Genomic DNA, 20,535 nt, shown 5'->3' with positions numbered 1-20,535 from the left:
GCTGCCGGCCAGAAGCATACTTTGGTACACTTCCAGCAGGTCTGGGCTGAACCTGTCACACAGAGCCTAATATAGTTCTGGTAATATAGTAGTTGGTAAGCTGTCGCTTCCGTTGAGCTTTACCTGCCTCGAAGGACTTGACAGCGGTTTGTCTAGATTCTCCCGTTCGCTGTTGTCTATGATAGAGGATAGGAAGGACTGGGAGGCTGTGCTGTCTGTGGGCTTCGTCTCATACAATCCAGCGTAAAAGGATTTGCTGATTCTTCTTATGTCAGGCTGCGATGACTCTACGGAGCTGTCTACTTCCTTCAGGCTGCTGATCACATGGCTGTTTGTGTCTGTGTGCGTGCGTGTATCTTTTGGAAGAAGAAATGCGAGCACATCTCATGCTGCTCCACGGAGCATATTCTGAACCCGAAAATGACCACGGAGGCCTCTGAAGTAAAGAGCGAGGCTTGCTGGCTCCTCACTTCTTAGAGATCCTCCTCAACATCAACCCCCATTGACTGCAGCAAGACCAGATTTTGCATGTTTTTCTGGGGTTGGGGCATTTCCCCCGTCTCTCTCACCTTCTGGACACGTTTGAGGGTTAAAAGCCTCGATGTTTGCCTTGGTCACTTCCCATCCTGTGCATCGGGGGCTCAAAGAGCAGTTTCACAATTCTCCAACGTCTGTAACGCCTTTTGAGTTCCTCAATGTCCTTTGGGGTCAATAGTTTCACATTCAGCTTCCATGTTGCCCTGTCAACTCTCTGGTCTTCCTGTAAGTGATAGCTGACCAGCAGGAGGCAGTGGTCAGAGAAGATTACTAGCCTGATGTCAGTGGATCTGACCATGAATGCTTGGGACACAAACAGAAAGTCTATCCTGGAACAGACAGCCCGGTCTGGCTGCAGCCAGAGTTGGTCTAATGGATTAGTTGAATGGAGGGACTTGACAGAGGCAGCTGATCAGATAGTCTCGATTTTAGTGACCAAGAAGTCCATGAACTCCTCACATTTATTGTTAGAGCAAGTCACATCTTGTAATTGTATGGATAGGGTAGGAAGGGAGGTGGAGTAAACATATAGAGGACTGTATATGTTCAATATCAAAGTTAGAGAGCAAAGAAATTGATCCTGTGCTGCATCTTGCTCAGGCTGATATAAAATACAGGCACATTCCATTGCTTAGCAGCGATAATGCAGATTCTGTATGCACCATCACAAAACCAACAGACTGAGTTAACTATGCAAATCAAACACATGAACATGACTGCATGATAACAATAACTGAAACAAAAATTCAGGAAGTGAAAATACAAGTGATTTACTGCTTCACCCCTCCCAAAAAAGACTTAAAACAGAAACCAGAATGAAAACTGTCAGAGCAAAAAGCTTTTTTTTACAAAAATAAATTTTGTTTTAGGAGCAACACAAACAGCTGAAGGCTATGGAGGACTTAGCCCTGAGCCAAATACACAAGTCATTACTATAACCTTAGCGGACCCATTATATATATCTAGGAATTAGCATGAATTTTGTGGCATTTATATGATTACTACAAACTAAATTGAAACTCTGAGTTACTCTAAGGACCGCAGCGGCATTCTTACACAAAGATAGAGGTAGGTATACAACTACTTTCAGTTAGAGAAAGTTGGAATTTAGAAAATTAGCATCCTTTTACAACAGTTTTTCAATTGTATCACACAATAACCAGCCTTAGTGATTTATGGAAACATGTAGATTTTAGAAATGCAAGTAGAAAATGCACACAACATTTGAACATTTCCAAGAATAGGAGTGTCGAAGGGGCAATTTCTTTCTGAATCTTGGAAACTTTTTTATCTGCCTTCCTTCAGATGGATTAAGAGCTAAAGTTTCAGGGCTCAAAAGGCAAAAAAAACACATTATTCTGACGGCCAAACACTCCTGTCAAGTGAAGCAGCATTTCACTTGCATTTCCCCCAACTTAATCTACTGCAGTCGTTGCTCCCAATGTGGTCTCCTCTACATTGGAGAGACCAAACGTAAACTGGGCGACCGCTTTGCAGAACACCTGCGGTCTGTCCGCAAGAATGACCCAAACCTCCCTGTTGCTTGCCATTTTAACACTCCACCCTGCTCTCTTGCCCACGTCTGTCCTTGGCTTGCTGCATTGTTCCAGTGAAGCCCAATGCAAACTGGAGGAACAACACCTCATCTTCCGACTAGGCACTTTACAGCCTTCCGGACTGAATATTGAATTCAACAACTTTAGGTCGTGAGCTCCCTCCCCCATCCCCACCCCCTTTCTGTTTCCCCCTTCTTTTTTTTTCCAATAAATTATATAGATTTTTCTTTTCCCACCTATTTCCATTATTTTTAAATATCTTAAAATCTTTTATGCTCTCCCCACCCCCACTAGAGCTATACCTTGAGTGCCCTACCATCCATTCTTAATTAGCACATTCGTTTAGATAATATCACCAACTTTAACACCTATGTGTTCTTTTGTTCTATTGTTGTTGACATCTTTTGATGATCTGCTTCTATCACTGCTTGTTTGTCCCGACAAACACACCATCCCCCTATTTCTCTCTCTCTCTCCGCCCCCCGCCCCGCGCCCCCCACCCCCCCCACCTTAAACCAGCTTATATTTCAACTCTTTCTTGGACTCGAACTCAAGTTCTGTCGAAGGGTCATGAGGACTCGAAACGTCAACTCTTTTCTTCTCCGCCGATGCTGCCAGACCTGCTGAGTTTTTTCAGGTAATTCTGTTTTTGTTTTGGATTTCCAGCATCCGCAGTTTTTTTGTTTTTATTACATTATTCTGTTTGACAGCTTCATGACCAAACAAACGTGCTGCTCAAAAATAAGTTCTCCAAGGAAAGGCTTCACAAAGGATAGAAATGTTCTTTGTACCTAGCTTTCACAACAAAACTGTTCTGTACACCATTTCACATCACAAGCAGTGCAAAGCAGCATCACAATCATTTATATTGATATATCTCTGTTTTGCCCACTTCAAACTGCATCACAAAAATCCAGAAATTATGAGGATCTGCACTCTCCAACTTTTCAAACTCCATTCCCTTGCTATTGACTCCAACTTGCTTTTCTACTCAGTGCTGTACTACATCAGACCTGAAGAATCCATAGAAAAATTAACTACCACTGCTACTAGACAAGGCAAATCAGAGTTTGTATTTCTAACGGCAGCCAACAAGACAATCATGTGTTGCCAGCTCCTGCTGTTGAATCCCCATATAGGATAAACAACGAAAGACCATTTTGCACATAACCACCAACACACAGTAGCAGCAGTGTGTACCATCTACAAGTTCACTGCAGAAACTCACCAAGGCTCCTCAGACAGTACTTCCCAAACCCATGACAACTACCAACTAGGACAAGGGCAGCAGATACATGGGGACACCACCATCTTGAAGTTCCCCTCCAAGCCACTCATCATCCTGACTTGGAAATATATCACTGTCGCTGGGTCAAAATCCTGGAACTCCCTCCCTAACAGCATTATGGATGTGCCTACACCACATGGACTGCAGCTGTTCAAGAAGGCAGCCCTCACCACTTTCTTCTTAAAGGCAGTTAGGGATGGGCAATAAACGCCTAGCCAATGAAGCCCACATCCTTTGAATGAATAAAAAAGATCTTCAGCCTGTACAAACATATGAAAAACCCAGGTTCCCTCACCCCTTACAATAAAATTTCTTTTCCATTTTCTTTAAATAGCGGTCTCATTAATTGATCCCATTCTTGATTAGTTTATGAGTTGGACTCATTTCAACAACAACATACAAACATACGAAATAGGAGCAATAGTTGACCATCCGGCCCCTCGACCCTGCTCCGCCATTCAATAAGACCAGGGCTGATCTGTTAGTTCTCCATTCCCATCTACCCCCGATAATCCTCGATTCCCTTGCCCAAAAAGAATCTGTCTATTTCTGCCTTAAAAACATTCCATGACCCCATTTCCACCACCTTCTTGGCAGAGAGTTCTAAAGTCGCACAGCCTTCAGAGAAAAAAAAATTCTCCTCATCTCTGTCCTAAAAAGTCAACCCTTAATTTTAAAACAGTGCCCCCTAGATCTGGACTCACCCACAAGAGGAAACATCCTTTCCATGTCTACCTTGTTAATACTGGTCAGGGTCCTATATATTTCAGTCAAGTCACCCCTCACTCTTCTAAACTCCAGTGGAAACAAGTCCAGTCTGTCCAACCTTTCCTTATAAGACAATCCACTCATTCCAGGTATCAATCTAGTAAACCTCCTTTGAACTGCCTCCAAAGCATTTACATCCTTTCTTAACTGAGATTAAAACTGCACACAGTATTCGAGATACAGTCTCACCAATCCTTGTATAACTGAAGCATAACATCCTTACTTTTAAGCTCAATTCCTCTCATAATAAAGGCTAGCATTCTATTAGCCTTCTTAATTACCTGCAATACCTGCATACTAACTTCTTGTGACATGTATTTTCATAAGTGTCTTTAGCATAATAAAACATCCCAAAGTGTTTCACAGGAGTGTTATCAAACAAAACCTGACCATATTAAGAGATATTAGAGCAGACACCCAAATGCTTGTCCAGTTATGCAGCTTTAGAAGAATGAACTTATTAGAACTTTAGGCGCAAAGCATTTGGAAAGAAAAAGCACACAGTCAGATGCAGTATTTGCTAGCTCTGCAATTGCCACTACAGTTATGAGTTAGGCCAGTATTGGATTTTTACCCTTTGAGGGCCAATTTTCAGCTAAGTCCATGCTCTGACATTAGTAGCAAGTACCTAATAACACCTAGTGTTTTTATAAATCTAGGAACATTGTTCAATTAAGTTTTAGGTACTCTTGGAACTTACTTTTATATTTTAAATAAAGCACTGCACAGTTGTTCACTTTTCTGGCTTGTAGCCCTCTGTATATGCTTGTTCAAATTTTACAGTGCACACCTCTGTGATGGCAACAACATGCATCACCTACCAAGGAAAATGGCAATCAGGTAGATCCCTTGGATGTTCCAAGGCTTCTTTTTTTAAACTTAGGTGCTTAGTTGTAGAACTTGACTTTTGAGTAGCTTTATAAATATATTATGAAGATTATTTTAGCTTAAGTGTGAGAGTTACTGTAAATTTCAATAAATAACCAACTCAGAATTGCCCGGTTCAACTTGCACTTTTAAGAGGGAATCTCAATTTTAGGATCAGGTCTGCCAGATTTAATCCTATCACTCGTGTCAATGGCTAATGTAGAGAATAATAGATATTTAAGAATAATTACAAAACTGCCATCTGATTGCCACCTTGAAACAAGTCATAGAATCTTACAGCATAGGAGGCGGCCATTTGGCCAACTGTGCCTATGCCAGCTCTTTGAAATAGCTATGCAATTTGACCCACTCCCCAATTTTTCCTCTGCAAATCAGTTCCTGTGAAACCATGCTTTATGATAAAAATGATCTTATGCATTTACAGGCTGGAAACCACTAACTGAATTTTTAGAAAGAATAAAGCCACATTCCAGTAACTTTCAGTCAAGGATGGCTGCAAATTTGTGTCACTGCACCTTCTACATTCCAAGGCCATCAAGTGGAGCCAACTTGTCTGCAAAGCCTTACTAGGAACAAGTGCCTTAAAGTAGTATGAATGGGGATCAACTCCAATTCATTTGCAAAGCATCCAATCACCTGGGTGCTCAACTGGGTGAAGACAAACCCAAATTAGCTGTTATTGCTTCATTCAAAGGACTTTGGCTAAGAGAGGAATTCCCAGCCATAATCGAATCAAGTTACAATGGGAGTACACTAGCAATGACCATATGTGGGTCACTGAACTGTTGGAGAGGGTCATGTGACAAGACTGCTAACCTTTCATGTGTTTAAGATCTTGTTTTCACTGCAGATCAGCACAAGCATGAGAACACTGAAGAATCAAGATCCCTGCGTGTGTCTCCCTCTCCCCTGACAACCTGCATGTCTTAAACCCTGTCTGCTGTTTTTGACTCTCCATATGCTGCAGACAGCAACTTAAAAAAATATAACCCCGCAGCTACTATTTTCAGAAGAAGTCAGCTTTAAACCACCTTGATACTGAGCCAGAATGACTGAGTTCAGCCTGAAGCCAACCAAGTCATCAACCATCAAGAACCATATACCTCCCTAATTTTACTGGACCTTAAATTGCTTAATATATTCTTCCACTCTGTAATCTGAGTGTGCATGAATTTGGAGCATGTGTGTTTGTGTGTGAAAAAGTCTAAGTGTTTTTATTATTTTTCTTAGACCGGATTAAGTACAATAAATACTATTTCTCTTTTCTTTATTAAAACTCAAATAAACTGCTCTTTTATAGTCACAGCACATTAATAGTTAAAGATCCAGTGAATTGGCCAGCATATCCTTTTAAAAAAAACCTTGTTGTGGTCAAATGAGAGGTGGAAAAAGGGAGGAGCCAATCAACCGCTCCTCACTTAATTTTAACACAGTACTCTTCAAAAACATGTCCAATTCCTCTTGATAAGTTAGCATGGAATCCAATTCCACAACACTTTCAGGCAATGTGTTCCATATCTTAACAAGCTTCTGTGTGAAGATATTTTCCATTTCTCTTATAGTTATTTTATCTACTCTTGTTACCAACTCACTTGCCGGAGAAAACAATTACTCATTATTTACTTGGCCAAAATTGATAAGGAGAAGGTATTGGATAGGCTGGCTGTACAGTTGATAAGACACCAGGACCAGCTGGGATGCATCCAAGGATTCTGAAGGAGGGGAGTGTGGAAATTACGGAGGAACCCTTCAGAATTATCTAGTCTTCCTCAGAGTCAGAGGTGGTCCCAGAGGACTGGAAAATTGCAAATATTACACAGTTTAACCTTGGTGGCGGAGAAGCTTCGAGGAACGATAATTCCGTACAAAATTAATAGTCACTTGGGCAAATGTGCATTAACTAAGGAAAACTACCACAGATTTTTTTAAGTGCAAATCATGTTTAACTAATTTGCTGGAGTTTTTTGATGCGGTAACAGAGAAGATTGATGGTTAATGCTGTTGATGTGGTGTATATAGATTTCCAAAAGGTATTAGATAAAGTGTCGTACAACAGACTTATAGGAAAAGTTATAGCTCATGGAATAAAAGGGACAGTAGCAACATGGATACGAAATTGGCCGAGTGACAGGAAACAGAGACTAATGGTTAAAGGATGTTTGTTGGGCTGGAGGAAAGTTGTAGTGGAGTTCCCCAGGGGCCGGTGTTTGGACTCTTGCTCTTCCTGATATATATTAATGACCTAGACCTTTATGTTCAGAGCACAATTTCAAAATTTGTGGATTATACAAAGCTTGGGAGTGCTGTGAACTGTGAGAACTTCAAAAGGACACAGACAGGTTGATGGTATGGGCGGAGATGTGGTAGATAAAATTCAATGCAGAAAAATGTGAAGTGATTAATTTTGTTGGAAAGCACGTATAAAGAGTACAATTCTAATGATGGTACAGGAGCAGAGGGACCTGGGTATATATGTGTATACATCATTAAAAGTGGCATGGCACGTTGAGAGAGTTGATAAAGCATGGCACATCGTAGGCTCTATTAATAGGGCATAGAGTATAAAAGCAAGTCATGTTAAACTAGTTTAAAACACTGGTTTGGCCTCAATTGGAATATTGCATCTAGTTCTGGGTGCCATACTTTATGAAAGATGTGAAGGTATTAGATAGAGTGCAGAAAAATTTCACAAGAATGGTCCCATGGACAGGAAATTTCAGTGACATAAATAGCGATATTCAAAATCATGAGAGGTTGGACAGAGCAGATAGGGAAAAGCTGTTCCCATTCACGGAAGGATCGAGAACAAGAGGGCACAGATTTAAGATAATAAAAGCAACAATGGTGACACGAGAAAAAAAACGTTGTTTATGCAGTGAGTGGTTAGGGTCTAGAATGCACTGCTTGAATGTATGGTGGAAGCAGGTTCGACTGAGACATTCAAGGGTGAATTAGGCTGTTATCAGAAAAGGAAGAATCTGCAGGGCTACGGAGAGAAGGTAGGGGAGTGGCACTAGGTAAATTGCTCCAGCAGACAGCCAGCCAGCCAAATACGACGGGCTGAATGGCCTCCTTTTTGCTGTAACAATTCTGTCATTCTTGATACCAAAACTGCTCACAATTTTGAATTTTTTTAGCTCTGAGGCGAACAATCACAACTTCCTCAATCTTCTGCATATTACTGAACTTCTTGATTTTTGACACTATGCTAGCAAACCTCTTAGCCTTTCCAGAACATTGAAATCCTTCCTAAAATATGGTGCCCAGAATTGTATGCAATACTCTAGCTCAGTTCTAATCAGTGGTTTTGCACATCTTCCTTATTATTGTGCTCAATGCCCCTACTTACAAAGCCAGTGCACTTTCTGAAGTGCCATATCAATTTGCCCAGCCGCCAGTGTTCCTTTAAATTTTTTGGAGTGGGAGAATGATTTGTTTCAGCAAGCAGCCTTTGAATTCTTTTTGCCCCACTACAAAGCAAGGGGCCTTGCACAGCTGTGTAGCTTACTGAGAACAATTTTTCCCAGAATTTGAGAACATGTTTCCCCCTGCCTCTTAAAATATTATGGAAGGCAACTGGTTGCTCAGAAAAGTTCTAATTTTCAAACAAGAGGGGAATGAACCAAACGCACCTGAGAATAAGACACAGGCTAGAGTGCAGCATTAGACAGAAACTCAGGAAGGTGCTCAGGTGAGGTTATAAACTGCTATGATGAAGGATTATGGTACTGCAGGTGGCATCTGCCCAGCTGACCAAATCCACAAGACAGCATCCTTTTGTTCCAATTGAAGCCTACAAAGGACATGGCTGGAAATACACTTCAATCTACTGCAGGGCTATCTACTTTATGGAAAAATTATATTTTATGTCAAAGAGAATTTTACTTTGTTATTTCCAAATGGCAGGCTTCCATGATCAGTGCAAATCATATGATTTAAACTTAAGCACAAATGTGCCATGGGATTTGACCAAAATAACCATAGGGTGTTAATTCATACCACATTAATAGGAAAGTAGCATGCTCTGTATAACAGATTCTTGGGAACAATATAAAAGATGATATTCTGAGCATTCATAACCCGCAAACATAAACTGAAAGATTAAGTTATAGTTTTGAATTCAATGTGATATTTTGAAATATATTGTCGTATTTTAATATTCTGGTTATAATAGCTGTCAGTGGGCTCCAACTCTGTCATAATGATGCAGAGTGTATTAATGCTGAGTGTTGTCAAGAAGAATTTAATAACATCTACTGAACTATATTTTAAGTAGATTTTATCACAAAGGGATATTGCAACATTAACAACTTTTAATTGTTTTTGGTATTCTTTCTGTACCAATTTCAGACAAGGTGTCAACAATCTAGAAGGCTTCCTGTGTTACACCTTAATCTTAAAAAATGATTTTTTGTGAAAGGTTGTTAAATCTGATGTCTGTCTGGAAGATCAGAAATTGAATTCACAAAATTTACTTTATGTCCTAAAATCCCTGCACCCCTTTTAACATTGCAGGAATATTTTGAGATGTAGATGTGCAATTTAGCTTAAAGCTGCCCACATTATGTCAGGCGTTGGTTTGGGTGGGTGCGGGGTGGGGGGGGTGGGGGGGTGGGGGGTGATGAATGGGAGGAAGCTGCAGGCTCTGCCTTTGGGATCTCAGGGGTGTGGGGCGCAGAAGGTGCTTGGAATTTTGAGATTTGGTTTTCATTGCATCAGCCAAATGTGTGCATGCACACACTCATGTGACAGCAACATTGTTGCTTAGTGTCTTTATTTTCTAGGTGCTTAGCGCAATCCTTGGATAAAGTATGTATGGACCAAACAAAAAAAAAAGGCCCATACCTTTGATTTATATTATATGGGCAGTCTGGGTGCTCTCAGTACTTTCCGTCAGAAAATATGACAGTGTTTTCTGGCAGCAATTTATAATTGCCAGAAGCACTGCTGCTTTTTAAGGGTGCTTTTAAACATCATCTGGGCAGATGGGGTGCAATGCCTCCCAGGGCACTGCTGTAGAGTAAACAGTATGTATATGATCCAAGTCAGAGATGCCATATCACTTGCACTGAACAGAGATGTAGGCTCCATTTTTAAATTTCAAGCAACATGCAGGACTGAAGTCTTCTCAGCAATTTTTGTCTTCTGATTGTTGGATCTTTCCAAAGTAATTTTCTTGTTTTCTTTCATGATATAGGGAATTCACTTAAAGTAACTGATTTTTGCTTGAAAAAACAGCTGAAAAAAGGGCAAGCAATTATCAAACACAGTTATTTCCAAAGACTGAAAAAATTATGGAATATGAAGATGAGGTCTGCTAAATCCAAAGCTTGCTTTAAAAATTAAATGGAGCATTATGCTGCATAGAACACTCATACAAACTTTATTTTAAAATGGTAATGATGTTTTCTCAAAGGGTTGCAAGCAAGCGGTTTCTGTGTTTGAAATTAAATTCAATTGAATCTCCTCCTTGTAAAATGGCAATGCTATTATTATTGCAATCTAAGCCCTCAACGATGCAAGTGAATCAAACGCTCAATGTAATTTAAGTCACACGTGAATCTGAATTGTTTTGGAAACTGGTTATGAACAGCAGAAGTTATAATATGGTGGGCTTTCCTCTCAAGGAAGTGACACAATGGGACAGCCAACCAGGAGAGGCACAGGGCATAAAATTTGGGTCAAATTTCTCGCAAAACTCAGCACAGTAACAACATGAGAGCATTTAAAAGTTGTTTGAAGATTTTCATACTGATAGTGGTAACATTGAGCAAGGCAATTTTATGATTACAAAATCTAAAATTTGCACCAAAAAGAGCAGTTGCTACCTTAAAGAGTTCCTTAGAAGAGTATGCTGCCAAAAGAAAAACTCATCTTACTCAATGAGAATATCTACCAACAATTAATTTCCTCCAACCCCATACAAGGCGCTCATGCAAATATTCGGTCTTCAGTACGGTGGACTGCGATTCTAGAGGTGTCACGTGCACTCTGTTGAAGGCACCATTTGTCATTAATGAACCGGGCATTAATGAATAGGGCAGAATTTTGCTGTCGGCGAGCAGGGGGTGGGGCCCGCTCACCGATGCATAAAATGACGTGGGGTGACATCGGGCTGAACCTTCTATGTCATCCTGCCCCATTTAAATTTTCAGGAAGATGGGGGCACAACAAAATCAGCTGTGCACCCACCGACCTGTCAATGGCCAATTGAGGCCATTGACAGGGCCATTTAAACAATTAAAGGACCTGCCCGTCCAACCTTAAGGTTGGTGGGCAGGCCAGGAGCCCCATAGGCAAACAGATAAAACATGAAACCTCATCCACCAGCAGGATGAGGTTTCATGCAAGGTTTTAAAATTTTTAAAAGTTATGGTGTTAATTATGAACATGTCCCATCTCATGTGACATTGTCACATGAAGGGGACATGTTAGGGAATTTTTTTGTTTCTATTTTTAACATTTTTACAAATGTAAGCGATCTCCTTGAGGCAGCACTTAGCCTCAGGGAGATGTACGCTTTTTTGTGCGCATGCGTGAAAGAGCGCACTCTTGCTTTTGGGGTATCCTGCCCGCACAGGAAGCTCATAGCACTCCCCGCCGGACGTCACGCTGGGCGGGCCTTAATTGGTCCGCCCACGTAAAATGGCGGCACGGCCCACTTCTCCGGTGGGGATCGGCTCCCTGCTCACTGGAGATTGGGTCAGGCCCATCCGCCTGACAGGCAGAAAATTCTGTCCATAAAGTATCAGCAAGCTATTTAATTGAGAAAGTATATTAGCCAATACCAATTCAGTTCTTATCATACCACTCTCAAATTTGCTCGCCAGTAGGTGTCAATGACTAGCAATCAGGAGTGGAAACTGCTTGCAGAAGGGCTGATGGAAATTCTTGCTCCTGAAAACCACCCCAGCTGAAATGAGCTAACAGAGCAGATCCTGAGATTGAAACTGTTGACACAAAACAATGGAGGGTAGGAGAGTACACAAGAGGGAATACATTATACTCTTGTTCAATAGGATTACTATTCACAGCCCTGGTTACCCAAACAGAAGCTGCAAGCTATTTAGTACTTCACAACGAAAATATTCGCCGCCTCATTCTACAGAATAGGTTGCCTAAACCGACATGTAAATTTGATGCCAGTAGGTGCTACTTACTGGCTTTTTGAACCAGCCAGGTTGCCAATATAGAAGACCGAATGACTGATTATATACACAACAGCCCTGATGTTCTGCCTTTGCTGAATATATTCCTGTGAAATCATATTTTAGTCAGTAAGAAGCAGCACATTTGCAATATTTATGCTCCCCTTCCTGGGACAGCTGAAGGCCAGCAAAATATGGACAACTTTTCATTACAAACTGTTTTAGTTGTTATTTAAAATTGCACATATTGCACCAATCCTCCCGTCTCTAGATATAACGATATTTTATCTGCTGGCCACGATGGCAGGTTTTCATGCCGTATCGCCTCAAACCCACCTCATTATTTATGCGCTCCCAGGAAACATGTTGTTTCCAAGGCGGGCTGCCATTGCCCAACCGCTGCATCACACCAAGCGCCTTGTTTAAAGTCCAGCTGCAAGTACACATCTCAGTGCTTCCAGCTCATCACTGCTGCACGGAAGATGTGACCTTGAAACCGAAGAAGACTGCAGCCCCCAGCTTAATGAGGGGTCTCTTGAGTGACTTTTGGGTGCTGTGGAGGCCTGCTGGAATGTCCTGCTCTGGGGGCAGGATGGACAGCAACATGACCAATCCAGCTTGGGAGGCAGTGGCAGTGGTGGTCAGTACCAACACCTTTCAAAAGAGGACAGCTCCTCAGTGCCACAAGAGGATGAGTGATCTCCTCTTTTCCATTAGGGTAAGTCACTCTTCTCATCACTCTCAACTCACACACTCACAAACCCAGCACACATCCACAGGGTCCTCATTCACTGCCAGTTCAAGGGGTATCGCAATTCACTCTCTCACACTCATCATCATTGTCCTCAACCCATCCATGAGACCACTTACCACCAACATATGCCAGGCATACTTATTATCTGGTCTGGCAGGCATCCTGCTTACACTCTCTCCATCTTTATTCATGCAGGACAAGCTGGCACACAACAAAAGGGAGGGGTCGCAGTCTGGCGGCAGAATGCCTGAAATCAAGGTCCACACGGACTTTGAAAACAGAGCCATCCAGCAGGCCAGTGAGAATCTGGACCGATCCTGTGATGACGGTGAGGCTGCTCTATCAAGTGAGGATCCAGCAGTGTATCATCCATCAGATGACTATGCCATGAGTGATGTGTCCTCTTTCAGAGGCCACTGCCATGCACTAAATATCTCTTCTTGCTTTCGCAGGGGCATCTGCCAAACAGCCGACAGAGTCCATGACCCAGGGCCTCCAATCAAACCTTGAAGAAACATCTGAAGAGGAATCTGGAGGCACCCTCCTTAAAGTTCCATCACAGTGCTCTCCCACACCCTCCACCTGCGCAGAGACATACACCTCAATGGGACCTAGCTTTAGAGTAGCCCTGGGATCACAATCAGTTGAACACATCGCACTGTCTGATCCACAGCAGGCAGCGGCAGGTGTCCGGCACTCGGAGGACTGCTGGAGGCCGCAACATTGCTGAGTCCGAGAAAGATGACGAGCCTCTGGACTCAGTCATGTCACAGTTGCTGGAGCTGCAAAAGCTCGGGAACGTAAGGAAGGGACATCCATTGCACTCCTTAGATTGCAAGGCACGATGGGGGAGTCCGTCCGCCTTCAGGCTGAGGTGATAGCGCCGGCATGGCAACACGCTAAAATCAACACTGGTAGGATGGCAGTCGCCATGGAGACCTCGGTCCAGGACTTCACTCCTGCATGGGCTCAACTCCATCGCTGATGCCATAGTTGGCCACCAACAGCGTGTACGCGAGAGGGGTGCCGGGCAGATCGATCTCACTCCAGCTATCCCTGCTCCTCAAGGAGTCAACCTGGGGCCCGCAGGCACCCACAGGGAGGAGGATCTGCAGATGCACACTACGGGTCCATCCATCCTGGTGATTCCGAGAGTGTCCGGCCCATCCGACTCCTCTCTTCCTGTGACTTCAGCAGCTCTAGCTCCACAGGCCGAGGAAGGTGCCACTGCTACACAGCAGGACCCTAAAAGCAGGTCAGGGCCCTCCAAGTCTCAGCCCTCCAGAGGACGCCCACCAAAGTCATCACAGATAGGGTGACACAGTCAGCATGCTGCCTTCACCTCCGTTGTGGATGTCCCGGGAGCACCAAGACGTAGAGGCAGGTTTAGGACAGTTAGGGAGGATTAACTCTTTTGGAGTCAACTAATTAAGCTAAATTATTAAAATGAGGGACAAAACAAACACAGCCCCTGAAGTAGGGAACTGCAAAACCAAAGACAAAATTTAAAGGAAACTTACAAATATCTATCAAAATGTGATTAAGAGGGTCGATAAAGCACCCCAGTTCCCGCGGTGCCCACAGAGCATGGAAGGCCTTGATGGTGTCAGCAGACACCACACGCTCCTTCTCTAGGGCCACCCGGCCGCAAACGTAGCTGCGAAAGAGGGGCAGACAGTCGGATCGGAAGACTCCCTCAATCGCCCGCTGCCTAGACCTGTTTATGGCCAACTTGGCCAGGCCCAGGAGCAGGTTCACGAGGAGGTCCTCCTACTCCCCGGACTCCCTCCTGTAGATCAGGAGCGTGGGACTGAAGTGCAAACAAAACATCAATAAAAGGATTTTTAAATAACTGAAGAGGGAATGCAACCTACAACATCGTATGTATACATGGTCCACAGACCTCATAAGACCGCAAAAGGGGCAGGAATCTTGGGAGTCCATGAACCGTAGGCTATTTAGCCCCTTTAACCTGTTTTGCCATTCAGTGAGATTATGGCTGATTTCCACATATCTGCCTTTGCCCCATATCTTTCAAACATTACAACAGTGGCTACACTTCAAAGGTTGCTGAAAAGTGCTTTGAGATGTCTGGTAGTTGTGAAAGTTGTGAATGCAAATCTCTCTTTATGCCTTAATATATTTGGTTAACAAATGTCTATCAATCTCAAATTTATAATTATTCTGGAATCAATGCTGTTTGCAGAAGAGAATTCCAAACTTCTACCTCCCTCTACAAGTAGAAATGTTTCTTAATTTCACTCCTGAATGGCCTGGCTCTAAAGTTTTGATTATGTTCTCTAGTCTTAGAGTCTACAATCAAGTGAGCAGTTTCTCCCAACCTACCCTACCTGTTCCTGTTAATTCTGGACTCAGCACTTGGTCCTTTTTAATGTACATCAATCATTTGGATTTGAATGTAGGGGGCATGATTAAGAAACCTGCAGACGATACTAAAATTGGTTGTGTAGTTGATAAAGAAGCAAGCTGTAGGAAAATTGCAGGAAGGTCAATGGCCTAGTTAGCTGGGTGGAACAGCGACAAACGGAGTTTAATCTGGAGAAACAGGGGGTAATTGTTACGATCCCCATGGGGGAACTGGAAACCACAGCAACCAAATTTACTGAATGACTGCCAAATGAAGAAATTACCAATAAGATTCCACTTTTTGTAGCTTTTACTTCAACATAAAATAGAAACAACATAAGTTAAACATGAATTAACAGGCACATAACACTTCAAATAAAAAGATAAATTTCGCTCTAAATGGTCGATACAACAAAAATACTTCTTACACAACAACAAGCACTCTCATAAGCCATCTCAGATGGGTGGCACAACATACAGTTTCAAAGTTCTCTAACTCGCTTCTGTTACATTGGATCTCTCACCTTCCTTTTAAATTGATTTGGCCCTTGAATCACGTTCATTGGCAGCTTTATTCCGTCCAAGGTTTCCAGAGAAGGTCATCATCCAAGGGGCACACTCCTACAAAACCTCCATGATCATATTCTTGATGGCACAGATTTACCAGAGACCTTTTTATCCAATCAGTTTAATAAACCCCGTTAAACGGTCTGGTCGGTTCTGGCAAAACTGGAGCAGCAGTAAAATTGTCCGATTCTCAATCCCTGCACTAATCTGTCTTTGGATTTCTGTCCTGTTTAATTGTATTACACCTACACACAGCTCCTTGTAAATGGAACCTTATCTGTTCTCCCCTATGTCTGCAGCTCTTCTTTGTGTCTGGCCACATGGCTTCTGTCTTAACTTCTTTCCTGTTGGTATTGCTTCCACATAAAAAGTCGCCAGGTCACATGGACCAGTATTTCTTGTTATCCAATAAAATTATAATTGATTCGGTTACAAATGGTGTAAGCTCTTAAAAGTTTTCAAACATTCTTAAAAAAAAATTATAGGTTCCGCAGACATTTTAAAGTTAAAAATTTTCCTTACTTTACTGCTTCCAAGTCAAAGGACATCACAAAATGCATTTAGGGAAGGTGAACAAGGCAGTGGAATACATAAAAAATAGAGCTGAACTCAAGAGGTGATGTGTAAGTGACTGCCCTTTAAGTCAAGGCAGCATTTGACCAAGTGTGGCATCAAAGAGCCCTGGCAAAACTGGAGTCAATGGAAATCAGGACGAAAATTCTCTACTGGTTGGAATCATATCCAGCACAAAGGAAGATTGTTGTGGTTGTTGGAGGTCAATCATCTCAGTCCCAGGTCATCACTGCAGGAGTTCCTCAGGGTAGTGTCCTTGGCCCAATCATCTTCAGCTGCTTCATCAATGACCTTCCCTCCGTTATGAGGTCAGAAGTGGGGATGTTTCTGGATGATTGCACAATGTACAACACCATTCACGACTCCTCAGATACTGAAGCAGCTCATGCCCATATGCTGCAAACCTTGACTACATTCAGGCTTGGGCTGACAAGTGGTAAGTAACATTTGTGCCACACAAGTGCCGGGCAATGAACATCTCCAACAAGAGAGAATCCAACCATCTCCCCTTGATGTTCAGTAGCATTACCATCGCTGAATTCCCCATTATCAGCTTCTTGGAGATTACTATTGACCAGAAACTGAACTGGACCAGCCATATAATTACTGTGGCTACAAGAGCAGGTCAGAGGGTGGGAATTCTGTGGAGAATATCTCATGTCTTGACTCCCCAAATCCTGTCCACCATCTACAAGGCACAAGTCAGGAGCACAATGGAATGCTCTTCATTTGCCTGGATGAGTGCAACTCCAACTACACTCAAGAAGCATAAGAATCAGTTACATTTCTTTTATTTTTAGTTCTGTAGTTAAAATCCTAGAATTAAAAATACCTGTAAATATAGCTGCTTATCCAACATCCGGAACTGGATGGGGGGAAATACCAGGAAAACTGAAGCCATTATTTTCGATCCCTGCTTCAAATTCCATTCCCTAGCTACTAACTCCATCCCTCCCAGTCGATTTACAATCCTGATGTCACATTTGATTCCGAGATGAGTCTCTGACCTCCCATTTGTGCCATCACTAAGATAGCCTATTTCCACCTCCTTAACACTGTCCGATGTTTCAGCTCATCTGCAGCTGAAGCCCTCATTATTATTCACTTAATAATAGACTATTCCAAGAGCCTCCTGCATTCTACCCTCCATCCAAAACACTGCTGCCTGTGTCTTAACTCACATCCAAGCCCTGTTCCCCTTTCAGCCCTGTGCCCGCTGACCTACCTTAGCTCTCAGTTAAACAATATCTTGATTTTAAAATTCTCATCTTTGTTTTCAAATCCCTCCATGGCCTCATCCCTCCTCATTTCTGTAATCTTCTCCAGCCCCACAACCCTCTGAGATTTCAGTGCTCCTTTAATTCTGGCCTCTGCGCATCTCCAATTTTAACTGCTCCATCACCGGGGGTCATGCCTTCAGTTGCCTTGGCCCAAGCTCTGGAACTAACCCCATACACCCATCCCTCTTGCTTTCCTCCTTTAATACACTCCTTAAAATCTACCTCTTTGACCAAGCTTTAGGTAATCTGACATAACATCTCCTTCTGTGGCTTGGTGCCAATACTTATAATGCTTCTGTGAAGCTTGTTGGGGTGTTTCTTGACACTAAAAGTGCTATAAAATAGGAGTTGTTGCTGTAGGGAAATGGGAACGAGCAAGGGAGTGGGACTAACTGGATAGCTATTTCAAAGAGCTAGGACGGACATGTTGGGCTGAAATAGTCAATGATCTACAATGGACAATTAAATAACTAATGGGAGGAGGAGGAGGCTCATTCTCAATCATAACAGATAATTGTGATAAGGCTGAAGTGTTTTCTACTAGCTTCAGCCAGAAGTGCTAAACGGATTATCAAACTTGGTCTCTTCAATGTCACCACCATCACAGAAGACTTGCATTTTTTAGAAAGCAAAACTTGCACTTACATAGCCTTTCATGGCCACAGGGTGTCCCAATTCACTTTACAGTCAATTAAGCACTTTAAGTCTAATGTCACAACAGTAACTACACTTCAAAAGTACTCTAACTAGCATTATGAACTAATATGCTTTACCAGTTACATATTTTGTGAAGTTTACAAAGAGAACACAGGTGTTGAGTTGCTACATTGGCTAACACACAGGAAAAGCTGCTCAATCTTTCACTGGTAAGAATTCAGCAATAACTTGAACAAAAGCATAACTGCTACAACAGACAAGCTAGTCAATCAATATATTAAAAATTGCTGTTGTCAGAACATAATAAGACCCCCTGCAGTTTTACCTGCTGGCAACAAAGCATTAGATAGCTAACATAGTAAAACTCACCCTCATTGAGGTTTCTCCACCATGGGGTTGCTGCAATCGGAAGACTTGTGCCACCATATGTTCAGTGGAGGGGTGCAGCAGGATGCGCCGGGATGCCAGGCCAACCATCACGTACTTGCCCATTGGAGACAAACTGACGGAAATAGCATTTGGACCTGAGGGGATAAGTTAAAAAAGGACAGTTTAACTCTGGCTGTGAGTAATCTTTCAAACAATTATTGCTCCTACAGGCCAAATTGTTATCTATATATTTGTTAATCTGCTTCCCACTTTGCCCTATGTGGTGCAGTTTTTAAAAAAATCATAAAGGCTTCATGGTTGGGTAGAAATTCTTTGCTTTTTTACAAAAGCAAGGTGTTAAAACTGCAGCAAGTTAGTGCAGTCTCAGTGAACCAGTGCCAAAGAAACATTCAGTGCATTAGAAGCAGGAGTTAGAAGTTGCACCTGTGTTCCTTACACTTTTATGATTCTTTTACTAGTCTTCCCAACCTCTCAATAATGATGCTCCAAAGGAAGTAACCCTATCGAGTCTTCCTCCAGAGCCTAAATTTTTCAGTCCTGGCAATATCCTCGTATATCTCCTCTGCACCCTCACCAATGCAAGTACATTTTTCCTGTAATGGGATGACCAGAACTGTACAAAGTACTCAAACTCTGGTCCAACTATTCTTGTATACAGTTCTAGCATAACTTCCTGATTATGCTTCAGCTAATAAAGGAAAGTATGCCACATGCCTTCTTAACAACGTTACTGATCTGTTCTGCCACCTTTAAAGGTCCGTGGATATACATTTTAAGGTCCCTCTGTTCCTCAACACTACCCAGTGTCCTCCTATTTATTGTGTATTTCAGTCTTTCACCTCCCAAAATGCATTATCTCACACTTCTCACACTCCATTATGCACCTTTCTGCCCAACTGACCAGAGCATCTATATCTTCCTGCATTCTTCCTTACTGTCAACCACATGGCCAATTTTTTTATCAATGCAAACTTATTTATCATGCCCTTGCATTTGAGTCTAAATCATTAACATAAATGACAAAAAACAAGGGACTGAATACTGAACCCTGCAGGACCTCACTGGTAACAGCCTTCCAGTTACAAAAACACCCGCCAACCAATACCCTTTGCATCCTGCCACAAAGCAAATATACCACTCTCTCTTGGATCCCAAGGGTGTTCACTTTTTTGACGAGCCTATGCGAGATCTGCTATACAATTGGACAGAGCAACATTAAACAATAAATTATTGGCGCCTATAAGGGAATGTAATAATTGTGGATAACTTTAATCTGCATATAGGCTAGATCACTCAAATTAGCAAAGGAGGTCTGGAAGATGAGTTTTCAAGAATGGTTTCATAACAGTTTCCTGGAGCAATGCATCTTGGAACAAACTAGGGATAAAGCTATTTTAGATCTAGTATTGTGTAGGCAGGGTTAATTAGTAATCTCAGAATAAAAGATCAATCGGGAAATAATGATCATAATGTCTCAAAAACCACAATTCTGCAGCCTCAATTCTTTCCTGTACTGCTTCACTGATCGTCCAACACTCGCTTCCGTGTGCCAGAATTGGTGTGATGTAGCATTCCAGGGTTCTCAGCTTTGTTTTCATGGCTAATTTTGAGTTGATCATAATCTTTTTCATTTTTTGGAATGCATCTTTTGCCATTCCAATCCTTCATCTTATTTCTTGGTCACATATGCCATCCAATGTTAGCATACTTCCTAGGAAACAAAATTTGTCTACCTGCGTGATCCTTTCATTCTTCACTGTGA

General features: G+C 42.2%; 1 protein-coding gene across 4 annotated transcripts in view; it reads right to left on the bottom strand.

Annotated features, from left to right (window-relative positions):
* The window catches only part of LOC121283200 (activating molecule in BECN1-regulated autophagy protein 1-like), a 508,780-nt gene that overhangs the window by 121,620 nt on the left and 366,625 nt on the right, over positions 1-20,535 (bottom strand). For all 4 annotated transcript variants that reach the window (XM_041197450.1, XM_041197453.1, XM_041197452.1 and 1 more), the window contains one exon: positions 18,753-18,907. In XM_041197450.1, coding sequence (XP_041053384.1) covers positions 18,753-18,907 — 155 coding nt within the window. The remainder of the gene's footprint in view (positions 1-18,752; positions 18,908-20,535) is intronic.

Source organism: Carcharodon carcharias, chromosome 10 (assembly GCF_017639515.1).
Source record: "Carcharodon carcharias isolate sCarCar2 chromosome 10, sCarCar2.pri, whole genome shotgun sequence".
NCBI classification, from domain to species: Eukaryota; Metazoa; Chordata; class Chondrichthyes; order Lamniformes; family Lamnidae; genus Carcharodon; species Carcharodon carcharias.
Note: the sequence above shows the minus strand (reverse complement) of the source record. Positions and strands in the feature narration are given on the sequence as shown.